The sequence below is a fragment of the Hemibagrus wyckioides genome, linkage group LG23 (genome assembly GCF_019097595.1).
Source record: "Hemibagrus wyckioides isolate EC202008001 linkage group LG23, SWU_Hwy_1.0, whole genome shotgun sequence".
NCBI lineage: Eukaryota > Metazoa > Chordata > Actinopteri > Siluriformes > Bagridae > Hemibagrus > Hemibagrus wyckioides.
In genome coordinates, this window is record NC_080732.1 from 9,689,421 (window position 1) to 9,715,597 (window position 26,177).

Sequence of the window (26,177 nt, forward strand, 5' to 3'; positions counted from 1 at the left end):
CCAAAAACAAATGACAATATTAAGTCATTAATCAAAAAATACTTCTTACATTTAGAAAATGCTGTGCGGTTTAGTCTCCCAAAGTCAGGATTTTTTTCCGTGAGCCTGAAGTCTGGGTAGGAAATGCTGAGTAGACTTTAGATTAACATTTTTAGTCCTGTGCAAGACTAATTCTTATAAGTGATGAAATGTCTTCTTAAACTCATCAGTATTACAGCTCAAGCTGTGTCCACCAATTCCCCTTGGGCTGAGGATCAGACAGTGGGCTAAGGATTCGACAATGGGTCTTTGTAATGCTATATGAACTAAAAAAGAGTGAGGCATACATGCATTACTCAGATTTCTCTGACATTAAGGCTGAAGGTTTGTGCAGCTGCTAGGTCTGTAATCTAACATCAAGAATAAAACAACCATTGGGCACCAAATGTGAGTGCATGGCATGTGCCAGCATAAGTGCAAGCTATTCCAAGATCCCTCTTTGTAAGTGCGTATTTTAATAATTATTTATACAGCTGCCAGAACCATTGCCATGTATCAGTCTGGGTAATTGTTTTTTGAACTCTTCTTCCAACACACCCTTAAATAATAGCACAGTCCACTTCAAAGAAAACACTGCAAAGTATCCACAAGCCTGGAATGCGACTATTATGTGGCTAGAGCATACAGCTGGGGAGGAGCACTTCTCCAAACCCCCCCAAAAATCTTTCTGCCTAGTCTTTTACATTATGTGGAGAGGACATGAATATACTAGCTGTAATCACTGTTCTGCTCTGAACCAAAACCCTCTTTGACTCGGCCATTTTCTTCTATTTCTGTGTGCGTCATAAAATAAAAAAGTGTTTTTGACATTCTGGGCATATATATATATATATATATATATATATATATATTACACACACACACAGATCCTGTGTGTGTGCGCGCATGTATTTTGCCTCTCCTCCTCATCTGGTCTCCATTAGAGCTGGGAGTATAAAACGCAGAAAGAAAACTGCCAAGCTGACAGTCTTCCATAGTCATTCTTTCTCAAAACACTCTCGTCTTGCAATGAACACAGTATCGTTTTTTTTCCTGTTATATATACAGGGCTACCTGCTAACACATGCTTTAGACTGTGCAGATGGGGGCATGGATTGTGACAGTGGGCAGGTTGAAAGGATAAAGGTAAGGGCTTTTTAAAGATTTTGAGATTTCACTCATCTACACAAACTGTGAATGTTGTTATAAAGTTTTACTTAAACAATTTATATAATTCTAAATCTTTAATCTAAACTTTGTTACTAGACTTCTGCAATTTCAAAATATGACAAAAATAGGTATACTCTCGTTCTTATACCCACATCTTCTAGAAGTATCTTTTATGTTTCCTTTAGAAGACATCAAAACCTATGGCAGAAAACATTTTAAATGCATTGGCATAGACATATATATATATATATATATATATATATATATATATATATATATATAAATATATATATATATATATATATATAGCTAGCCAACAAAATTTAACTGAGTTGAACTGACCACAACTATTTCTTTCCGGCAAAAGTATGTCACAGTGGTTGAGGCGGAGCTTGTGGTCAGAAGTGGGCACAACATAAAAATCTTGAGGTATCAGGAGAACATTTTAACTTTGTTGTGATGACAAAGATGGACCCAGGGATGGGGTTTGTCTGTCCAGTGGTGTCTGACATTTAAATAGGCTAGGCACAAAATAAGACACACACGCACACAAAAAAAAACAACCTATGAATAGAACAAAATGGTGCCAACTTTCCTTTGCTTTTCCATGAGTCAGTGGTCTGTTAAAGTTTCCACTCAGCATGACATGATCCACTCACCACTTGTGTTTTTTTAAAGACATGGTAAGAGAAGAACACAATGAAAAATAAACTGTCTGAAGTCTGAAGATACTTATGAACTGACTTTCTGTTTGGGTAAATGTTGAATCCAGTGTTTGAAATATGTTAGATATCCTGCCTTATTTTATGAAGTTATGTAGGGTAATTACCAAATTGCAGCATTTCCTAGTGATTAATCTTATCATGAGAGATTTATTACACTTTAATTATTCTAACTAAGCATAATTAAATAAATAAAAACAACAAGCTTAATTTTGTTTGGTGTAAATTTCAGGGAAAACATTTTCAACTTTTTCCATTTTCTGGGTGATTGGAAAGTGTAGGAGGAAAGTATTAGAAAGACATTTACTGTCCTTAAACGTTACATTTCACAATATTTAGCAGCCTTTTTAATTAAGATTAAGGCTTTTTAACCAATTAATTCTAAAGAATGTCTTATAGCCATAATGATAGATTTAACACATTGGCTTTAGAGCACATAGCACACTTACAGCTATACCTACTTGTTTATGGTACATTTAATGAAAGTCGACTGTACTGTGATACGATTTGACTGGATCATTAGACTATATAATAATTACTTTGGCATAGTTACACCAAATTATCATGCTTATAAGCACAAATGTTGAAATATATAACAGGTATATTAGTAAGATTGTGTGAGCATGAAATAAGCTTCTATCCTTGTTAGTCTGTACAATATTTGCATGTTTTCAATTAACAAAAGCTAAAATTAACCAAGAGATAAAAGTATCCTGTATCTATTTCAGACAAGGTACACAAACGCAGACCATGAGAGAGGAGCTCAACGTAGCCAAGCCAACCTACCAGGGGCCTTTAAAGCCAAGGGCTTCCCCAACACTCTAATTCAGGTGTGTGTTTACGTTTGTGTCTACTTGAAGTAAAAATTATGAATATCTATTATACTGTGTTTTACTGTTTTAGGCGGACAGATCAAGGCGTCATCTGAATAGCAATAAGAAGAAACCATTGCCTCTTAAATCACGAGTGGGCAGTTACTCACTGCTGAGTCACAACCCTATGAGTCCTCTGCCAGTACGTATCCATGCCAATGACCTGAGTTATGATCATGAACTTTTCCCTTTACCGTGACCATTAATTAATCAGGTACCATATTCCCATCAAGAAATCTATAATTAAAATGCTAATTGAATCCAATTGCTGGGTTTTTATATATAGCTGTATTTTGCCATATTTCTGTTACAGGTAATGAGAGCTCGAAGGCATGCTGCTGATCCAGTCATGCCTTCTAGAATGGTAGAAACAACACTGTATTCATTGCACACACAAATACATTTTATATTCTACAACATTTAAGAGACCCATCACACTTTCAAAAATGCTGAAAATGGTTATGTAAAAGAATCTGTTTCTAAAGTTACACATATAACCATAAATATAACCCTAGTTATATTTAGCAGAAACATATAAGGTTCATCTGTAACCTTTTATATAACCTGTAAACATAACCATAAATGAGAGAACAGCATGTGTTTGAATAAGTTTCTGTTTTAGCAGTTAATACATTTACATACACTCACAGTAAAAATGTAAAAACAGAAATCACTATGGAACTGACCCAGAATACTCTTATTTTAAACAGTGAAGGAGAGGCCTAAGGGAAGAGAAACCAGGAAGAACACAGAAGTTGCAGTCTGCTCATGGAATGGGATGTTTGTAGGGAAAAGTTAAAAACAATCCAAAGACAAATACAGGGATGCATATATTAAGTTCATCGCCATTTACTCCATCTGATTGTTCACTTATGTACTGTCATTTAACAAGCTTATTGAAGGTTTTTTATTCATCAATGTATTTAAAAATACTGAATACATTATATAATAAAAGTTCATATTTTAATATGAAGTAAATGTCAGTTTTTGCTTATCATCATAGTAACTCCTATCAGGGTCCTTAATCTAGCCTTTATTAGAATAATTGTAGACAAAGTTTTAAGGTTTTCTCCTTGTCAAATGCCTGTTTTGGACAACTTAGCTGTAATCTTAAGGTATTATTGCCTATTGTTTGGAAAATGGCAGAGATCCATTCAAATGCCAGAGGCCCAAAAACAGACATGATAAATAAGAAAATAACTACTTAGATTTTGAACTAGAATTTAAATTGATGTGTATTTTTCACTGGAAATCACTTTTATTTTTATTCTGTGCACACAAAATACTGAGAATAATCAGTGCACATATTTCATATGTACTCATTTAACTGACCTATATGTTGCTGTGTTTAAACAGTACTGCACCTGTACTTTTTAAATAGGTCACTTTTAAATACTTGCAGATAAGCAGTTTTCTTGCAGATAGCCTGTCACATAACCCCAAATAAAAGAATGACACCCATTCTTACCACTAGGTTAAAAAACCAGGTTAAATAAGTATGTTCCACATACTGTCATTTCATAAAGTCATTTTATCAGTTATAATTTAACTTGCATCTATTTCTGATTTATTTGATATTCTGGTTAATCTGAAGTGACTTACAGGTGTGGCAGCATACAGTCCAAGCACACGGCAGTTTAGGATTAAGATTTTTTTTTAGATGGCCTGGTGATATTCTGGCAGGCATACATTCCCATGCATGTTCAGCATGCAACTACAGATTTGAAGAGTGCTTTATATTCTAAAACAATTTCCTTAGAGGCTCTTTAATGCACAAAGAACAGTTTCTGAATCATCATCTTGTTTATTTAAGCAGTTATCCATGCATAATCATAAGGCAGCAGCACACTACATAAATGGGTGAAGATACAGGTTTAAGGCTTCAATTGATGTTTACATCAAACAACAAAAAGAGGTTTAAAAAAATGTGACTGAATCTAAAATAAATACCAGGATACCAGATGGGATGATTTGAGTATTTCAGAAACTGCTGATCTACTGAGATTTTCACACCACAGTTTATATAATTTACACAAAATAGTGGGGAGAGAAAAAAAACGCAACAGTTATGTAAGTGGAAATGACTTACTGATAAGAGCAATCAAATTGGTTCCAGCTGCCAGATAGGATATAGCAACTCGATCATTCTCAGCTGCGGTGAGTAGAAAAAGCATCTCAGCATGCACACAACATTGAACCTTAAGGTGGATGGGCTAAAACAAGAGAAGACGACAGTGGGTTCCATTCCCATCAGCCAATAACAGAAATATGAGGCTATCATGGACCTATTTCTGTGAGTTTGTGCCCATGATAGCCTATTTCTCTAGAATTCTGTTCTTGACTAAAGTTGAACCCAATGTAGTCTACTACTGTGATCCACCTCAAGGTTTGATATACTGTGCATTCTTTCTAGTCACTGTGATTGTAAAGTGTTTGTGTTACTATAGACTTCCTGTTGGCTGAAACCATTCTACACATTCTCCACTGATGTTCCTCATCACAGTGTTTCAGTCTGCAGACACTTCACTCACTCACACCATTCTGAATGAACTCCAGAGGCTGTGAAATATCCCATTTGAGCAGCATCTAAAAACTTGGCACCAACAACCATGCCATAATTAAAAGTCACATCGATCAAATTCATCCCATATTCTGGTATTTAAATAACTGCAAGTGCATGTGCAGGTGTATAGCTGTTTATAAACAAAGGGGATGGTGCCTGCACACACACAGGGTCAATAGTCTGACACCACACTGAAAATCTGGGGAAAACCTGAAAATAAAATATCTGAATATTTCAAAGAAAGAAAGAAAGTGTGCAGTGTTAAAGAGTTTGCACTATTTATTTAAAGTTTGTGATACTGAATTTCTTTGTTCTAAAGGTCAAATTTCCCTCATGCCTAATTTGGTCTACTAAAGTAAGTGCTCATAACTCAACACTGTTATTAAAGCAAAAAAAAGGACATAAATACTAAGTCTCTAAGGCCTAGTCCACACGTACATGGGTATTTTTAAAAACTGAGTTTTTTCTCCTTCGTTTTTAAAAAAAATCTTGTCCACATGAAAACGCAAAAACGTGGTCTGAAGTGCTGTCAAGAGCATGCAAAACTATATAATACTATATAATCTCAACCGTAAAGCCATGTTGGCCAATAAGAAGCCTCTCAGGCTCAGACACCGACTTCACAAGCAGTGTTGCCAGATTGGGTGGGTTTCCGCCCAATTGGTCTTCTTTTGGTCACGTCTCACCGGGAAAAAGTGCATTGGGCAGGTTGATAAAATCTGGGCTGGTTTTTGATGCAACTGGCGGGTTTTTATTTTTGACTATAAACACGATATTTTATTAATTCTCTATTCAAATGAATAAATAAAAAAGTACAATATGTAATGTTTGTTTTAATTATATGGTTCAGTTTAGCCAATAAGGTTCAGGAGAGTCCTGTCCAGTCAGACTTCAGTCTTGATTAGCGGGTTGTTGTAATCATTCTACTCGTTAAGCCGATATCACAAAGTTATTAATTGTTATAACTGTTTGTTATTGTATTAGTTATAATGGTAGGCATTTTGGGGTCATATTTTTTTTTAAATGGGCAGGGTTTAAGATGTAGTTGTGTTCAGTCCAATCTGGCAACCCTGTTCACAAGCCAAAAATCTCCGGTTTCGCTGTCTACACAATAACACTGCAACCATAGTTTTTAAAAAAAACTTCACCCTGGCAGGAGTTTTCAAAAATAGTTTTAAAAATACCTGCGTTCATGTGGACAGGGCCTAAAATTCCACGAAAAAACTATGAAATACATATTTCAAAGATTCTATTTTTCCACTCATGTTGCTGTCAGAATTATAATGTGTATTAAAATTTCAAATTTTTGTATTGAAAATAAATTATTTAAAAAAAAAAAAAAAAAAAAAAAGCTTTTTCACTAGTGCTCTTAGACATTTGACCTCCACTTTATTGTTTTAGTTATGATTAGATTCATAAGGAGTAATATAATTTGATTAGAGTAAATTAAGATTTCAAAAATAATTAAATCAACAAAAAGTGGTTAATTTAGAGTTTGGCAGCTATCTGTCCAAGCTGATCCCTGAGCTCCATTAGGGCGATGGAGGACAGATGAACCTCATCAGGGCCATCAGCTAGACGAAGAGTTCGTGCATATGTATACCTATAAAGAAACACATACCCTCAGTGTATAATTTACACATTTGATCTAGAAAATGCACAAAAATCACTGCAGAAAATAAACATACACTGGGCCTCGCTGATTAAGCTGGATAGGAACTGATTTAAATCAATAAATCAATTTATTCCGTAGGATTGTTTTCACAAAAAATATTGGTATTCATGAAAATCTCATAACTTCAGAAAAACTTTAGTGTTCTATTCGTGGCTCTGTGTCAATTTATGCATATATAAACCTTGATTAATCGGCTTCAAATTATATAATTCGCATATATATTACACTTTATATATGAAATATACTGTTAATTTGTTACTTTTAATATGTTTATTAAAACCCACACGCATGGGCACACGTGCGCACACACACAAACACAAACACCATGCTAGTTCACTAGGGCAGGGACCGAGGAAACTGTAACCAGTCCTTTTAAATTACTTAATTTCAGTGGTGGGCCGTCAGGGCCTGCAAGACCTTCTCTGCTGGCCTAAACAGCAGAATCACTGACTCGCATTTTAATATACACTATATTGCCAAAAGTATTCGCTCACCTGCCTTGACTCGCATATGAACTTAAGTGACATCCCATTCCTAAGCCATAGGGTTCAATATGACGTCGGTCCACCCTTTGCAGCTATAACAGTTACAACTCTTCTGGGAAGGCTGTCCACAAGGTTTAGGAGTGTGTTTATGGGAATTTTTGACCATTCTTCCAGAAGCGCATTTGTGAGGTCACACACTGATGTTGGACGAGAAGGCCTGGCTCTCAGTCTCCGCTCTAATTCATCCCAAAGGTGTTCTATCGGGTTGAGGTCAGGACTCTGTGCAGGCCAGTCAAGTTCATCCACACCAGACTCTGTCATCCATGTCTTTATGGACCTTGCTTTGTGCACTGGTGCACAGTCATGTTGGAAGAGGAAGGGGCCAGCTCCAAACTGTTCCCACAAAGTTGGGAGCATGGAATTGTCCAAAATGTCTTGGTATGCTGAAGCATTCAGAGTTCCTTTCACTGGAACTAAGGGGCCAAGCCCAGCTCCTGAAAAACAACCCCACACCATAATCCCCCCTCCACCAAACTTTACACTTGGCACAATGCAGTCAGACAAGTACCGTTCTCCTGGCAACCGCCAAACCCAGACTCGTCCATCAGATTGCCAGATGGAGAAGCGTGATTCGTCACTCCAGAGAACGTGTCTCCACTGCTCTAGAGTCCAGTGGCGGCGTGCTTTACACCACTGCATCCGACGCTTTGCATTGCACTAGGTGATGTATGGCTTGGATGCAGCTGCTCGGCCATGGAAACCCATTCCATGAAGCTCTCTGCGCACTGTTCTTGAGCTAATCTGAAGGCCACATGAAGTTTGGAGGTCTGTAGCGATTGACTCTGCAGAAAGTTGGCGACCTCTTCGCACTATGCGCCTCAGCATCCGCTGACCCCACTCCGTCAGTTTACGTGGCCTATCACTTCGTGGCTGAGTTGCTGTCGTTCCCAAACACTTCCACGTTCTTATAATACAGCTGACAGTTGACTGTGGAATATTTAGGAGCGAGGAAATTTCACGACTGGATTTGTTGCACAGGTGGCATCCTATCACAGTTCCACGCTGGAATTCACTGAGCTCCTGAGAGCGACCCATTCTTTCACAAATGTTTGTAAAAACAGTCTGCATGCCTAGGTGCTTGATTTTATACACCTGTGGCCATGGAAGTGATTGGAACACCTGATTCTGATTATTTGGATGGGTGAGCGAATACTTTTGGCAATATAGTGTATTTAATATATTTTTCCATGAATGTGTATTAAATTATTCCCAATAGTCTATTCTCTACATTTCGTAGCTTTTCTCTTGGTTGTGCTGCTTCCAGTAGTGTATATTTATGATAAGAGTATTTATCCAATCATATTTCAGCTAGTGGCTGGCATCATGTGTTGCCTGGCTTTAAGGCCTTCAGAATCAATAGTGCAGGCGCCCATAGCTTAAAATAAGTCGCAATGAAACTGTTCCATTAACCAGTCAGATTTTGAGTTGGTATCACTGGTGCCATCTAGCAGGCATACGATTACGTCAGCAATTTCACGTTTTTTGATTGGATAATTGGAGTAGTCAGAGGCAGCGAACCACACAAACTAAATAAAATATATATATTTTAACTCACAATGGCTGACAGAGGAGAAGAAATCGATTTGGTTGCGAACATCCTTACAAATGCATTTTCAAGGCGGACTTTTCAAGAAACTCCTTTTGATTCTTCAAAATAGTTGGTAAGCTTTTTCAAGAACCATTCATGCTTTTGGGTTTTCTTTTTTTCTGGGTTTTCAGTTTGCCTTCATTCCAGATCCCCAGGGTGGGCTATGGGTTTTTTGTTTTTTTTTACTGCAGTGAAAGGAAACTTGTGAGACTGAATTTTGTTAATTTGTTTTTTTGCTATATGTAATGTAATTTTATTCATGTTCGCTACAAGAGCCTGTGACACAATGCACTCTTATACATTGTTTCTATATTCGCTGGGTCTCATTTCGGATGCTTCGTCCTCCGGAGATTGCAGTTTGCTGCATACATCATCAAGAATGTCTTTTTTGAGAAAAGTAACCGCAATAAAATTGACTATTCATTGTGAGGTGTAAAATACTGTAGCCTAATTTCTTTTTTACTTTGCTATTTAACAGTTGCTTAGTATCTATTGCCGTGGCGTCATAATAATGCTATAGAGGTGGATTAATTCAGGAAGGACACCAGTGAAGGCCTAGGTGTGAAATGCACAGTCCGCCACTGCTTAATTTAAACATGGAGAGGAAAAACAAACACACACACAAACCATATAATAAAGATATAATAATACACACTTAATTATGACAAAAGTTTAAGCTATATAAAAAGAGGACCGGCTAGTCTGTCTGTGCATAACTGTAACTCAAACAAATGAGCTAGACAAAAAAAATCACTAGGTTTAGTCACTAGCTATCCTATAACACAGCTAACTGTAAGTTAATAATATTTAATACATAATTTATACAATATTTACATAATATTTTTTATATAAATTGTTTATTAAAATGTCCTGTCCTATATTGATCTAACAGAGGACAACTTTTAAAAACTTTTAATAACACCTATGAGATATATAGATATTTTTACTCACATTTGTGCAAGTGGGAAGTCATCAGACACTCCTGCACCCCCATGTACCTGAATGGCACAGTCCACCACCTTACAAGCCATCCTGCCAGCTGCTACCTTCAGCATTGCAATCTACAAAAGACAATGTGAGGAACACACACACACTCCTGATGACATTAATGTGGTCTTTGTTAGTACAGTCTTGTTTATGGTAAATGGCAGTTAATGAGTTGATGAGCTAATGAGAATGGAACATAATCACAAGTGTGTGTGTGTGTTATTTTGATTGTGCTACTTAACTTTAGTGCAGGTTTTACACCAAAGATCATATTCATGCTATTCAACTTGAAAGTATAGAAAATGTTGGAATTAAGGGAAATGCACTGTCTTTGTTCTGGTCTATTTGACCAGGTGACTTCTATAGCCAAGTAAAGTATTCTGTTTCAGGGTATTTTACATGTGGGTAAAATTATTTGTAAACATTGTATTAGCTTCCACTATTATGTGATCAGTTACCCAGTAATTTCAGTTTCTATTATCTTTAATTTTTTCCCCTTTTTTTCTGTATACTACATGTAATTTTAGTGTTGGAATTTTGTGACATTTTTTAAATTTATTTTTTTCACTGTATATAAACATCACTAAAATCATCATCATTCACCATAATTTAAAAGAGCCAAAAGAGCCTAAGAAGTCATTTTAAATTTAAAAGAGCCGAAGAAGCGCTTTTCCACAATGATTCAGAAAGCCAGATGAGCTGCTCCAGGTTAATAAAGTTGAGGAATGGGACAGATCTTTCTTTTGCTATTTTGACCTGTATTGAACAATTGATGAATTCAACAATTAAGACTTTGTTATAAATAGAATGAATTTCCTGGTTACACAATTGCGATATACAATGATACTGTATTTAAATTTAATATAATTACCTGTTTCCTCGCAGCCTTGTTCCCCTGTGTGTCGAGTATATAAGCTGCATGGAGAGCCAATAGACGTACCTGCTCTATTGCAATGCGACACTCTGCTATCCAATGAGCCACCACCTCCTACGTTCCCAATGAAAAACTATATTTACACACAAGGCAGCAGCAACACACACACAAAAAAAGTTCACATGCAGAAAAAGCTAACACACTCAACTCTAGGGTTCAGCAATTACCTCCTACAGAGAGGCAATTCCCATTATTAATTTTTAACACGAAAATATAGTGTCATATGAACATTTGTTAAATCGGTAACTATGATGTAAAATGACAGTCAAGCAGTTACATACAGTTTGGAAGAAGAAAATTATTTTATATTTTTTTATTGAATGAGATATTTTATTACTGCTTTAACAATAAATACTTTATGTAAAATTTAGAGTAGTAGGAAGTTATGACAATGCAAATGAATTGTAGATTGAAAGGTCTGAAAACTGTAGTCATTCTTTTTTTCTTGTATTTTTGGGTGATATTTAATATAATGTAGTAAATGCAATTCTAAGCTTAGGTTACTGTCACTTCATTTTTCCATGTTCTCCCTGTTTATTCATGGGTTTCCCTGGGGTGCACCAATTCTTCTCACCTCCCAAAAAACATGCATGTTGTGGATTAGTAAATTTGAATTGAAGAGTTTAAGCTCTGAATCCATCATAACCCTTACCATTAAAACCCTGACCAGTTACCACCAATGAATAAATGAATGATGTTTTACTTCATGGCTACTAGTAAAAAGCAAACAATACTCAACTAGTCAAATGAAAGAATTTACACTTCCAACCGTGTGACCAGCTGAATTAATTTGGTAACAGTTTCATTTCTATATAAAAAACTTGCATGAATATAAAAAGAATCATACATGCTGATATAGTCTTTTGCCAAAGGTACTTCTGCTCCCAGATCTTTGGCACAGCAGCTCCAGTGCATGCTCTGCCAGTCCAACTGCTCTCATGCAGTGATGCAGTCTACCTGGGCCCAGCCGACCCTGAGCTATCTCAAACCCCCGACCCTCACCTGCAAAGAGCAATGCAAAGAGCAATGCAATACAAATTTCCAAATGACCAAGTCCTGTAATACATGACCTTAAATTACAGCCAGAATATTTACAAAGTAAAGTGCAGTGCAAAAGTATCAACCCCCTCAAATGTAATCAGATTTGTTTAGATTACATTCAACTATTTTGTTTCTATCCACTCATGCAATGCTTTGGGCTTGTGTTTGAAGCCACTGTCCTGCTGAAAGGTGAAGGTTCTTCTGAGTTGTTTCAGTATTTTTTTTTAATTTGATCAGGTTCTCTTGGAATACCACCTCCATATTTTTCTCCATTCTACTTTTAATTTTGACAAGAAAACCAGTATTTATGATGCAAAGTGCTCAACATGATACTGTCAGCACCATATTTCCCCGTAGGGATGGTGATAATTGAGGCATAGCCTGCACCAGACATATCAGTTTAAAGGAAAAGTTCACTTCCAGAACAAAAATTTTCAAATAATTTACTCACCCCCATGTCATCCATGATATCTTTCTTCAGTTGTAAAGAAATTTTTTGAGGAAAACATTTCCGGATTATTCTCCATATAGTGGAGATTTTAATGGTGTCTGCAAGTTTGAACTTCCAAAATTCAGTTTAAATGCTCTAAACAATCCCAGATGAGGAAGAAAGGTCTTATCTAGCGAAACGATCTGTCATTTTCTTAGAAAAATAAAACATACTTTTTTAAAATATACTTTTTAACCACAAAAGCTCATCTAGCACTAGTTCTGGGATGCAAGTTGTACTACTTAACCACGTCGAAAGGTCATACGTCACATAGGCAGAACATAAGACCCAGAGTTTACAAAGCGAACGTGCAAAGACCAAGGAAGTGCAAATAAGTCGAACGATCTTTACTATCAAAAAGGTACGAGAATGTATGGGTGTGCTGATATCCAGGTGCAGAACAAGCAACCACAGCTTCAATCGCTCAGGAAATTTTGAGCAGTCACTCATTTCCAAGCGGACCATTTTAAACAAAAAACTGACACAAGGACATATAACGTTTGTGTCATTCCACATGCAAATTCGTAATCGCGTCGAAAGGTCAAGTGTGACGTAGGCAGAACTACAGACCCAGAGATTACTAGTGTGGAGAAGGAGGACCGCTCCGAAGTTGTTGCGTGTGGAATGACACAAAGTTATACATCTTTGTGTCAGATTTTTGTTTAAAACGGTCCATTTGTGTGTGTACCCTGGATGTTGAAATCGTTTTAAACCTAAAAGATTACATTCGCTTGGAAATAACATCCAAACTGACCTCTTAAAATGCTTCAAAAAGACTTCTCTATTCTGGCACCTAGGTGGTGGAATGAATTTACCATCGATGTTAGAAAAAGAGTCACTGGCTGTCTTCAAATGACGACTTACATTTTTTTCCAATTTTTTGTCTGTGTGCTATAGTACCAACCAGAGTTTTTGAAGTTGAATACTTTCACAGACTTTCTCACCCAAAAGAATGTTGGATGCAGGAACATGAACATTGTCAAAGTTTATCTCAAAATGGCCACCATGCCATGCATCTGTAGAGATGAAAGGGGAGGAAAACAATCATCACAAACAAGTACACACTACTCTTTATCTTACCAAAAGTACATAGCAATGAGATTCGTGGATAAGACAAGACAAAGAAATTTCTTAGAGAAAGTTAACACGAGTTAAGATTTTTTAATCCAGGAAGTGTACAGGTGCATCTCAAAAAATTAGAATATCACAGAAAAGTTCACTTTTTATGCAGTATAAATACCACAAATATCCCAGTCAGGTTCAGTACACACTACCACAATCATGGGGAAAGACTGCTGATTTGACGGTTGCCCAGACGACATTCATTGACAATTTCCATAAGGATGGTAAGCCACAGAAAATCATTGCTGAAAGGGTTGATTGTTCACAGAGTGCTGTATCAAAGCATATTTCCTACCAAAGTGTGGTACAAGCAACAGGGATGGCCGTAGCCTTGAGAAGATTGTCAAACAAAGCTGTTCAAGAACATGGGGGAGCTTTAGCAGTAGTGGACTGAGACTGGAGTCAGTGCATCAAGAGCCACCACAACAGAGGTGTCCAGGAAATAGGCTACAAATGTCACATTCCTAGTGTCATGCCACTCCTGAACCAGAGACGTCAGAACTGTCTAACCAGGGCTAAGGAGAAGGAGAACTGGAGTATTGTGCATTGGTCCAAAGTCCTCTTTTCAGATGAAAGTAAATTTTGCATTTCATTTGGAAATCCAGGTCTCAGAGTCTGGAGAAGAGAGGAGAGGCACAGAATCAAACTGCAAGAGTCCAGTGTGAAGTGTCCACAGTCAGTGATGATTTGGGGTGCCATGTCATCGGCTGGTGTTGGTCCACTGTATTTTATTAAGTCCAAAGTCAATGCAGACATATACCAAGAGATTTTAGAGCAGTTCATGCTTCCATCTGCTGTATTACAAATCTGTATTATAAATCATTTCTTTGATTATCTTATAAAATATTCTAATATTTTGAGATACTGGATTTTTGATTTTCATAAGCGGTGAGCCAAAATTGTCTAAAATATTCCAGTTTATGTGTAATAAATCTAAAATAAATGAAAGTTTCAATTAAATTGTTGAAAAAAATGAATGTTTCCATGATATTCTAATTTTTTTGAGATGCACATATATATTACAAAAGAAATATATTACATAAAATGCAATTGTAAACTTGATTGGTATAGCAACAATTTAGCATATACATATATGTATATTTAACAGGCACAAAACTCCTTCAATAACTTAGTGATCTATCAATTATATTTGAATTTGAATTTGATTTAATTATTATTTATTTGAAATAAACTAAATAGCTGTTTATTGTAAAGATGATTTTGTGTACTTACTTTACAATGGAAAAACATTTATGTATTAAAAAAATTGTGCACAAAAGACAGTAAAAATTGCCGAGAGATGCATGTGGACAAACACTAGTGCATACCATCATGTCCAAACACAGTAAGAGGTCGAATCTTCCTCACACCAGGTGTGTCCATAGGAACCAAAATCATACTGTGCTGATCATGTCTAACACACACACACAAAGAGAGAGAAAAGAACACTTACATAATTAGACCCAAATACTGCTATACTTAGAATTAAACTTTGAAAATACACTTATCTTTGTGGGGACATCTGGTCCCAAATAAGATCTAAAAATGTAAACGTGACCACACAGGATACATAATCTAATAATCTGATATTAAATTACGATTATTACAACTACTATATGAAAATACCATATCACTATTTCCTTTACAGTATTTGTAATCAATAAATAGAAGTCCAAGTTCCATCTGTTACACTATATTAAATGTGAAATCACACTGGTTATGTAACAGCTGGTATAGTTAAGGACAGGCCATGCCATGTGAGGAATCAACACATATTGCCTATTCCAGGGGTCGGCAACCTTAAACACTCAAAGAGCCATTTGGACCCATTTCCCAAAGAAAAGAAAACACTGGGAGCCACAAAACCCTTATCTAAAATAGTTCCGGTCCTGACTGACTCACCTGAGTTAAATGATCCGATTCTGCATATTAAATCATGATTCATGAGCCCGAGGTCTAAATTAACCCCATTCTTTATTTATCCTATGGCTACCATGCTCTTTTTATTATTATTATTATTATTATTAAACAATGCAGAACATTATATATTATACATTAATGCAGGTATTAAACATAGCAGAGAAAAAAAAAAAGTTAGAAAGAAACAAATGAACAAATGTCCTGTCAGGGTAACAAGAGAGAGAGAGAGAAAAAAAAACAGTATAAGAAATTGATGTATCAAGAAGAAGGCTGCTACCTTGCTCATCGACTGATTCAGCTGATTCTCAGCGGACTCTCGGAGCCGGGTTATAGACTGATTCAGCTGAGAATCTTACGTTTAGTCTCAGCACCTCCAAAGTGCGTGAGCTGACATTCTTAAATGCCAATTTATAGGCAAAGCACTTTATGTAACTAGTTATACTTATTTTTATTCCATTTGGATACTTTAACATTTAACATATTAAATTTTTGGTTAATATAACTGATTATATTATAATTATAATTATTATATATAATAATAATTTTTATATTTATAAATCATTTTTATATTTATGTTAAAGTTTGTGTGTGTGTGTGTGTGTGTGTTTGTGACACTTTAAAATAAATTTTTGTTGCACTGGTATGTTTGTAGGGACATGCTTATTGCCCCTGTCAGTGGCGGAACAAGTGCACATCGCTGGGGCAAACATTCGGTTGGTTACCCATCATTCAATAGTCAAATGTTGTAAAAACTTGCAATTACTATTACATACAGTGAGGGAAAAAATTATTTGATCCCCTGCTGATTTTATACGTTTGCCCACTGACAAAGAAATTGGTTGGTGCGATTATTCCCAAATGGAAGAAACACAAAAGGACCGTCAATCTTCCTCGGTCTGGGGCTCCATGCAAGATCTCACCTCATGGATTTTCAATGATCATGAGAACGGCGAGGAATCAGCCCAGAATTACACTGGAGGATTTTGTCAATGATCTCAAGGCAGCTGGGACCATAGTCAAAAAAGAAAACAATTCACTACGCCGTGAAAGACTGAAATCCAGTAGCGCCCGCAAGGTCCCCCTGCTAAAGAAAGCACATGTACAGGCTCATCTGAAGTTTGCCAGTGAACATCTGAATGATTCAGAGGAGAAAATCCAGCTCTTTGGCATCAAGTCAACTCGCCATGTTTGGAGGAGGAGGAATGCTGCCTATGACCCCAAGTACACCATCCCCAGGTGACAGGACAACTGCACTGCATCAAAGGGACGATGGACGGGGCCATGTACTGTTAAATCTTGGATGAGAACCTCTTTCCCTCAGACAGGGCATTGAAAATGGGTCATGGATGGATATTCCAGCCTGACAATGACCCAAAACACACGGCCAAGGCAACAAAGGAGTGGTTCAAAAAGAAGCACATTAGGGTCCTGTAGTGGCCTAGCCAGTCTCTAGCCCTAAGCCAGACCTTAATCCCATAGAAAATCTGTGGAGGGAGCTGAAGGGTCAGCCACAAAACCTTAATGACTTGGAGAGGATCTGCAAAGAGGAGTGGGCCTACATTCCTTGAGATGTGAGCAAACCTGGTGGCCAACTACAAGAAATGTCTGCCGCCTGTGATTGCCAACAACACCAAGTACTAAGTCATGTTTTGCAAAGGGGTCAAATACAAATACAAATATCAAAATCATATTTTGAGCGACAAAAAATTAAACACGTTTTATTTTAATGTTACAAGATCACCATAATCTACAAAATTTGTATTACATTTAAAAAACAAACGGACAAAAATAAAATACATTTAAATTAAATACCCATTATTTATTTTCCAAAGCCACAGGGAGCCGCAGCAGAGGGATGAAAGAGCCACATGCGGCTCCGGAGCCGCGGGTTGCCGACCCCTGGCCTATTCCATCATCTGACATTTATTTTTTAATTTCTCTTGTTGCTGGGTGAAGATGTTACTTTTCCTAATTTTGACAGCACCCTCCCATTTTCTTACCTTTATTTATTCCTTTATTCATTATATCCTTTATTCATACATTCATTCATTTATCCAAAAACAGTTACATGCAAACAAATAACTGTGCACACATTTTCTGCATGCTCCCATGTCTTAAGGCATAGCCTGATCCAAGGAAAGGCAGCCAGTAAAACTGATTTACATGTATGAGCCAGAAAAAAGCTGTCATTCACCTCTGGGAATTATGTATTGGCACATTGGCATATGCCAAAACCCCTAAAGATTTGCTGCATTCTGGGACAAGTATAAGAATCTTGGAACCACACAGTGTAACAAAACCAGGGAAGTGGAAATAAAAAAAGTTACAAAACAACCAAAAGTTGGAAAAGAACCAATAACTAGCAAAGCAAGACAAAAACAAGACTATGAAAAAAAGAACAAGGATACAAACTTCTTAACGGAAACAAATTCCAAGGAACTAACATGAGAAAACACAAAACCTAAAGAGGGAAACTAGAACTCATGAGAGGACAAACAATGGAAATCATTCAGACAAGCAAAGAGGAGCCTCAAAAACATGATTTAGGGTGCCATCTGGTGGTCTGCACAGACACTGCCTCATCTAGGAAAGAGGCACAAATTAATTCCCAGGGATAACAAACTTTGGTCTGAAAGGTTAAAGTAAACCTCAAGACAGCCACAAAAGGAACTGGTGAAGGAGTTTGTAGCAAACATGTATATTGTACAATAAGAGTGTCTTACATTTGCCATGGCCTAAAAGGCTGTCATGGAAGCAAGAAGCCCCTAACTAAATAAAAAAACAGTGAGGTGATCACCGGCCTTGTGGAGGAGTGTTCTCTGGTCAGATGAAGCAAAAATGTAACTGTTTGTCTGTTAAAAAAACAAAAAAAAAACAAAACAAAAAAAAAACACCATCTGTGAAGCATGTGGGTGGTAGTATCATGATAAAAAGTTTTTTTTCCCAGTAGTAGGGACTAGTAAAAAAGATGCTGAAAGAGAATCAGCCAGAAACTTCGTCAAAACTGGCTCTACCACCAGGACCTTAAACTTAATCGCTAAAGTTATAACCAAATGGCTTAAAAACAACAAACTGAAAGTACTTGAGTGGTCATCACAAAGTGCTGACCTAAATTCTATAGAAAAGCTGTGGACTGATTTGAAAAATCATGTATATGCAAATTTCACTAGTCCTATCAGTTGGAATAGGAAAAATTCTGCCAAAATATTTGATATGCTCATGAAAGACAACCCAAAGAAAATTCAAGTTTAAGAACTTGAAAGGTAATACCACCAAATATGTATACATTTGATCCACTGAAAATCTGATATACCATACAAAAAAGTCACCAAATGGATTTAATTTAGCAAATAGGTATAAGCCTTCCACTGGATAATTACTGCAGTGAATAATGTTTGAGTCGGAAGTTAATTAACCCTAATTGATGCAGTGAGTAGCTTCTCATTTCTTAAAGAACCATGTCAGAAGACATGGATATTCTGTGGTTGTGGAAAAGCTGTTTAGATGCATCACAATACTGGCCTGCAACAACTAATGCAGAGTTCACTGCCCGATTTTAGCCTTGATTTTCAGTCGCCAACTAGTTTTACAAGGTCGCCAACAAATGCCCAAAATCAAGGCTAATCGGAGCTCATGCACACGACTGACAATCGCACAGTGTGAATTACCAAAGACGTGATCTGACCGAGATGCTGATGAGTCATGTTAAATATCTGGACCTGTCGGCCACTCAAAATTGTGCAGTGTGAAAGGAGTTCTGACTGAAAATACACTGATGATGACCTACAGCCAACATGAGAGCAAGAGAGCAAGAAAGAGGGCAGCAGGCAGTTCGGGGAGGAGTTATAGACCACAATATCAGCAAGCATGGCTTCGGTTGGAGCACAGTACTATAGGTTAATAGAGTTTATAGGTTTTTATCAGAAAAATGTTGTAAATATAGTTATATCAGAATAAATTAGCTTTACAATAGCAAACAGAAATAAAGCAGAAACATTTGCTTGACCAGCCGCATCAAATGAATAATCAAATTATTCATTTGTTCAGTTATGCAGAATTCTTGTTCCCCACACAGACCATTTGGATGGCAAACTTTTTGTGGGGTACCATTTCCAGTCTCACGCAAGAACTCTGATCCCACGTCTGATCTTGCATTATTTCCTTATTATTTCTCGCTTACGTTCGGTTGTGAAACACAGTTTCTCCTGTCACTGATCCATCGTGCAAGTGTGAAGACAGCAGCGAATGAATGCTACCCTAATTAATCGTGCAGTGTGAAAACAACCATGATCCAACCACTTTGAAAATCGTGCAGTGTGAACTCGGCATAAGGTGATTGCTAAAACTGCTAAAATTGGGTTAAGAACTGTTCAACACATTATTAAAACCTGGAAGGATAGTGTTGAACCATCATCTTTAATGAAGAAATTTGGTCAGAAAAAAACCTTGGAATGATTCTGATACGATATACGCCTTCGTCAGTTTGAGGTTACTAAGAGTAATATTGTAGAGGTGTGTAAATTAGTAAAGTCCGATGCTATAATATGCTCTGGCCTCAGCCCAATGCGGCATGGCGATGTAGCTTACAGCAGGTTATGGTCGCTGAACTGCTTGATGTCCAGGTAGTGCTCTGAAAACAATGTGCTCTTTATATACAATTGGAGCTCTTTTGAGGGCAAGGCTGGCCTGTTAGGCTGGGATGGTGTCCATGCCAATCGAGAAGGTGCTGCTCTCATTTCTCTCAGCATAGCACATAGTCTTAGAACAGGTCAAGTTAATCTGTGACAATCCAAAGCCAGGGCCAGGGAGCAGGCAAACAGGCTAATCCGATCGTCTGCTAGCTGCAATGAGTCACCACCCAGGGTTCAAAACACTGAGACTGTGTCTGTTCACTGAGCTAAACAAAAATGTATAAACAATCAGAAAATTTGATTAGCCTAAAATTAGATCATAGTGAATGCAGAGCCAGCACCTTTGATCTGAAGCTAGGATTGTTAAATATAAGATCTCTTTCATCTAAAGCACTTATTATTAATGAACTAATTACTAATCAGGAGTTTAGTGTTCTATGTTTAACAGAAACATGGATTAAACTAAACGAGTATGTAGCATTAAATGAAGCTTGTCCACCTGGCTATAGCTATAAACATCAACTATGTCTACCAGGCAGGGTAGGAGGTGTCGCAGTTATTCATGATAAGCTAGAACTTGATCAGTAGACTAATTACTTAGAGTCAGTGTTTCACAACACCCTAGACACTGTAGCTCCACTTAAAAGGAAATAATCAAAGGGAGGAAACTAGCACCCTCGTAAAATGACCACACAAACCTTAAAACAATCAGCTAGGAAATTAGAACATAAATGGCATCAAACTAAATTGGCAGTATTTCAGTTAGTGTGGAAGGAAAGCCTTCTGCGCTACAAAAAATCTACTAAATATAGTACTGCTAGATCAGAGGTATCTCTCTGCCCTAATCAAAGATAACAAAAACAATCCTAAATGTTTATTTAGTACTATAGCAAAATTAACTAGGAGTAAAACTACTGTAGAAAAGTGCACATCATCTATATGCAGCAGCAATGACTTCATGAATTATTTCAATGGAAAAATTTATATCAGGCAAAAAATTCAGACCATTAATTTAAAACTAAACTATTTGATAGATAATCCTGTAGATAATATAACTATTTTTGATCAGTGCTTCGAATGCTTTACTCTCCTTCAAGAGCTTGATTTAATTTCACTAATTTCATCTTCAAAACCTTCAACCTGCATACTAGATCCCTTACCCACATATTTACTTAAACAGACATTACCAGTAGCTACCAAAACCCTTCTAAAAATATATATATAAAAATTTTTCCCTTAGCACTGGCTATGTGCCTAAAGCTTTTTAACTAGAGGTTATCAAACCCCTAATTAAAAAACCTGACCTCGACTGCATCAGCTGTCCAACTATAGGCCAATATCAAACCTGCCCTTTATCTACAAGATCCTAGAAATGGTTGTAGCACAGCAGTTCTGTTCATACAGCATAGAAATAACATTCATGAACTGTATTTCATGAAATAACACTCATGAAATGTATCAGTCAGGTTTTAGGCCTCATAATAGCACTCGTTAAAGTGGTAAATGACCTGTTACTGGCCTCCAATCAGGGTTGTGTCTCCTTGCTGGTGTTACTCTATGTTAGTGCAGCTTTTGACACCACTGACCATAATATTCTACTTGATAGGCTAAAAAATGTTGTTGGTGTCAGTGTTAAAGGAATAGCCCTCTCTTGGCTCAGGTCTTTTTTCACTGATCCTTATCAGTTTGTAGATCTAAATGATGACTTCTCTGCATACCAAGGTTATGTTCAGTGTTCCACAAGGTTCTGTCTTAGTTCTGTCCTTTTCTCCTTATATATGCTACCCTTTGGTGCATATATTCGTAAACATGGTATTAGCTCCCACTGTCATGCCGATGACACACAGCTATATGTTTCAGCTAAGTCAGATGAGAGACACCAACTTATTAAGATTGAAGAATGTGTAAAGGACATTAGACAGTGGGTGGTCACTAACTTCCTCCTGCTTAACTCTGACAGACAGAGGTGCTTGTACTAGGACCACATGCAGCTAGAAGTAAGCTTTCTGATTAGAGTAACTGTGGATGGTCTTTCTGTTTCATCTTGTCCAGCAGTAAAAGACCTTGGTGTGATTATTGACACTGGTCTTTTGTTTGAAGTTCATGTAGATAATATCACTAGGGTAGCCTTCTTTTATCTCAGTAATATTGCTAAGACAAGAAATATGATGTAATATGATAATAAATATGAGGGCAGAGCTTCTTACAAATCCCCACAGTTATGGAACAGCCCTCCAAAAAGTGTTTGGGACTCAGACACAGTTTCAATGTTTAAGTCCAGGCTGAAGACACATTTGTTTGGTCAAGCTTTTAAGTTTTTCTTAGGTACAGAAGATCTTGCAGGTTCCTGAACGTTTGGATGCTGTCGCCTTACCACCCTCGCAAGATGCTCAGGTCTGCTGACTGTGAAGCAGTTGGACACTTTATGTCCCAGGAAGCCTTCATGTCTGTCTCCTTCTGGCTCGCCCTTTTAGTTATGCTGCCATAGCTAGTCTTGCCAGAGTCCTTGCCTGTACTTTACACATAAGTTACATTGTCTTTAAACATCTCGTGATCACAAGCATATCTAATATTTTTCTCTCTCTCTCGGTCTTTCTCTGTTGAGCTATAAGTCCCTCTCCTGATTTCTCAGTGTTCTGAGTTCCCAGTGTGACTACTTCTACTTTCCGGACCTGCCTAATCCATCCAGATGCTCTACCCCTGGTTGGACTCTTGTCGCTTGGTAACATGGTAACATCATGGTAACATCATGTGAGCATCAGAACTGGACCATGGAGCAATGGAAGAAGGTGGCCTGGTCTGATGAATCATTTTCTTTTACATCACATGGATGACCGGGAGCGTGTGTGTCACTTTCCTGGGGAACACACAGCACCAGGATGCACTGTGGGAAGAAGGTAAGCCAACGTAGGCAGTGTTATGCTTTCAGCAATGTTCTGCTTCTTTCTTTAAGAGCTTTTCCCCATACCAGTTATTATACAGGCTTAAGTTTTGTGGCATCCTAAATTTAACTAGATTTTTAAAGTTCGTCGCGACAAACTTTGATGTTGGCTTGATGAAGCAAGTACACATCACGTGACGTCACCCGGACACGTCACGCAGTTCTCCACATTGTGCAGAGCGTTTTGATATGTCACATGTATATTGCTGTAGTTTTGCAATTTCGCAAATTTTGGGGTGTGGTGCACGTGACATCATCAGAACATATGTCACAAAGTTCCTCTCATTGTGCTGAACGTTTTGATATATCACGTGTATGTTGGAGTAATTTTGCAATTCTGCTTATTTTGGAGGCGTGGCGCGCACGTGACGTCACCCAACACACGTCACGAAGTTCCCCTCATTGTGCTGAGTGTTTTGATATGTCACTTGTGTATGTTGCAGTAGTTTTGTGATTTTGCTAATTTTGGGGCGTGGCTCTACTGGAAAACTGGAAAACCGAAATACCGATTGGTTCCAAAATTTACAGCTTCATCCGGCCCAAGATTCTGAAGGAGCTGGCTGGGTTTGGTATCGATATCTCGAAAGCCTGCCGAGTCATAAACCTCCAAATTTTTTAATGTGATTCTATCTGGAAAAAGGCCACTTTGAGCTTCCGTACTGGGAATACTGGAATTCCAATCGCTTAGAAAAGTAATAGCAACAAACTTCAGGCCCAACAAACATGCCGAGTTTGGTGCATGTAGATCGAAATCTCTAGGAGGAGTTACTCTTGATAATTAATTGTATAAGAAAAATAATTCTAAGACAAAAACAATATGTTGGCTTTTTCAAGCCAACATAATAATTAGAACAAAATTGAGAGGAGAGACCTACTAGCAAAAGTGAAATTCAACAATATCATACGTACTTCTGCAAATATCCATAAGGGACCAGGGTAAACCGAGCTGCCGTTTTCAAATTTACCTCCGAGCCCTCCCTCTATCTGTGGAACTTCCTTTGCTAACGCCACATGGACCAGATTTGGTGTCCAAACCATTTCATACCAAGCTTATGTAAATGTCAATTAATATGAGCTTAAACAGCAGTGAATTTGAAGAATTACAGTTTTGCAGGCTCCATTATTATGAATACTCATCAAGATGCATTCACAAATGCTAGGCATGTAATGATAATCATATGGCTGCTATAATTCAATTTTTCAGTATAGAAAACATGTTCCCTTTAACTTCTTTCACAACTTCAATATTCGATTTGTAAGGCAGTACAAGAACACCTGTCTGTCATAGAAGCCATTTCTTTCTCATAATCATTATACATATTTTAGTTCCTGATATATTCTATACACTCTGCCCTTGGCTGACTGCACATCACCACTTGTTTATGACCTTATCTTTATACCATGATATCCTTTGTTTTGTCCTAGAAATTCTTTCTGTTCTGTTTTGAGAACATATGCCGAACATAGGCACTCAGTGACAGTCCCGTCTTCCGTATCTTAGATAAGCCTTTTTGTAATAAACTCGCAAAACTGTCAGTGAACACGTCAACCACTATGTCTGTTTCTCCCAGTTCTCTCAGTAAATTTCGAAGAGTTTTGCTATTCAATCACCGTCTCTGCGTGGTCTGCATTTCTTCCCTGAATTCAGCCTTGGAGGCAGTGGTAACAGCGTGACTCGGTCTGGATATAATTGGGTGGAGCGGGAGGTAAAAGGAAAACTCTTCTTTCTTTCTCCCTCAATGCGGTTATATTATGTTCTCAAAAAGGATTACACAGACTTCATAATATTAACCTGCAGTGTATCTGTCAGGGTAATTCTGTTTAAGAAATACTGGCACATGAAATGTGTAAGGAATAACTGAAAGAAGCTGATTAGATGTTCATCGGTTTCCTGTTCGTTCCCTGGTTCTGATGGAAACTAAAGTTCTTTCCCTGCACTGTCGGGAGGTTGTGCAAACATAAACTTTCCTTTCCCATGTTGTTCACGCTGCCCAAGTTCCTCTAACTCTGTTGTTTGTCTTGTCCGTTTTGTCTTTGTGTCTTGTAACAATTGGTGGAAGTGGCCAGTCTAAGCAAACTCCCAATAATTTGATGTATAATCATGGTGTTGGCATTTTTGTCCAACCTTTTACTGACAATTTAGCAGGGTGGACAGAGGGTGAGAAACGGTGGCGTCCCTATCTTAGAGAAGAGTCTTTTGAAAATAATGATTTAAATACGGCTACTATCTTGTTTTCAATGGATATGATGACTCTAATTTGGATTACAAGTATATGACTGGTGTATTAAAGGTATGGCTCGAAATTAAACCAATTTGGGATAGGGAACATGATTACAATACAACCCACCCTCAACTACATCTTTACTCAGTCATTACCAAATTTTACTGAAAAAATAAGACCCCAAGAATTAAAATAACTACTCTACAGAAACCAAAAACACAAGAATGATTGGAAACATATGGCTAGATATTGAGCAAAAAATTTGTAAGGATATTCGAATTTCAGATTAATCATTCTATAGTCAGACAATCAAAAAACACTACTGTTTTAAAACACCAACTATAGCAGCAGCTTTGGTCTGGTGGAAATTTCACCAAAACACTCCGCTTGCACTACCTAAATACACCCCCATTTGGAATAACCCAGATTTTACAGCTAATAAGAAGCCTAACACACATGGGCAGAAAAGGGCATCATGCAACTTCAACACATTTTTCATAGTTATAATCTGGTCTCATTTTCGTACTGCATCAGCATCATTTCATGCAGCATCAGGAGTAATAGTTTTTTTTGGAATATCCACAAATCAAATCATCCATTCAATCAAAAAAAAAAACCATTTGAACCATTAATCTAGACCTTCCACCTTTAGTTTCAGAGTTAATTAATATATTGTCCTCAAAAACTACTCTCCAAAATATACAGAATAATATTAAAATCTGACAACACATTAAGT

At 37.3% G+C, this 26,177-nt stretch overlaps 2 protein-coding genes across 9 annotated transcripts in view; one reads left to right on the forward strand and one right to left on the reverse strand.

Annotated features, from left to right (window-relative positions):
* Window positions 1-953: 953 nt before the first annotated feature.
* si:dkey-12l12.1 (uncharacterized) lies at window positions 954-3,710 on the forward strand. 4 transcript variants are annotated; one of them, XR_009203276.1, is made up of 5 exons: window positions 954-1,164; window positions 2,639-2,740; window positions 2,814-2,996; window positions 3,096-3,146; window positions 3,493-3,710. XR_009203276.1 is itself a non-coding variant. In XM_058375978.1 (5 exons), exons 1-5 carry the CDS (start codon window positions 1,048-1,050, stop codon window positions 3,493-3,495), a joined length of 384 nt encoding a protein of 127 aa, XP_058231961.1. In that variant the 5' UTR covers window positions 959-1,047; the 3' UTR covers window positions 3,496-3,707. The 4 variants fall into 4 exon arrangements, 3 of the variants coding, with proteins under 3 accessions (XP_058231962.1, XP_058231960.1, XP_058231961.1); XM_058375978.1 differs by having other exon boundaries at window positions 959-1,164; window positions 2,814-2,924; window positions 3,493-3,707; XM_058375979.1 differs by lacking the exon at window positions 3,096-3,146 and having other exon boundaries at window positions 958-1,164; window positions 2,814-2,924; window positions 3,493-3,709.
* Window positions 3,711-4,566: 856 nt separating this feature from the next.
* acad11 (acyl-CoA dehydrogenase family, member 11) overlaps window positions 4,567-26,177 on the reverse strand; it is a 58,541-nt gene continuing 36,930 nt past the window's right edge. For all 5 annotated transcript variants that reach the window (XM_058375976.1, XM_058375975.1, XM_058375973.1 and 2 more), the window contains 6 exons: window positions 15,056-15,141; window positions 13,550-13,621; window positions 11,922-12,076; window positions 11,012-11,128; window positions 10,105-10,214; window positions 4,567-6,948 (listed from right to left, as the gene is read on the reverse strand). In XM_058375976.1, the coding sequence (XP_058231959.1) occupies window positions 6,834-6,948; window positions 10,105-10,214; window positions 11,012-11,128; window positions 11,922-12,076; window positions 13,550-13,621; window positions 15,056-15,141 (655 nt within the window). In that variant the 3' untranslated portion in view covers window positions 4,567-6,833. The remainder of the gene's footprint in view (window positions 6,949-10,104; window positions 10,215-11,011; window positions 11,129-11,921; window positions 12,077-13,549; window positions 13,622-15,055; window positions 15,142-26,177) is intronic.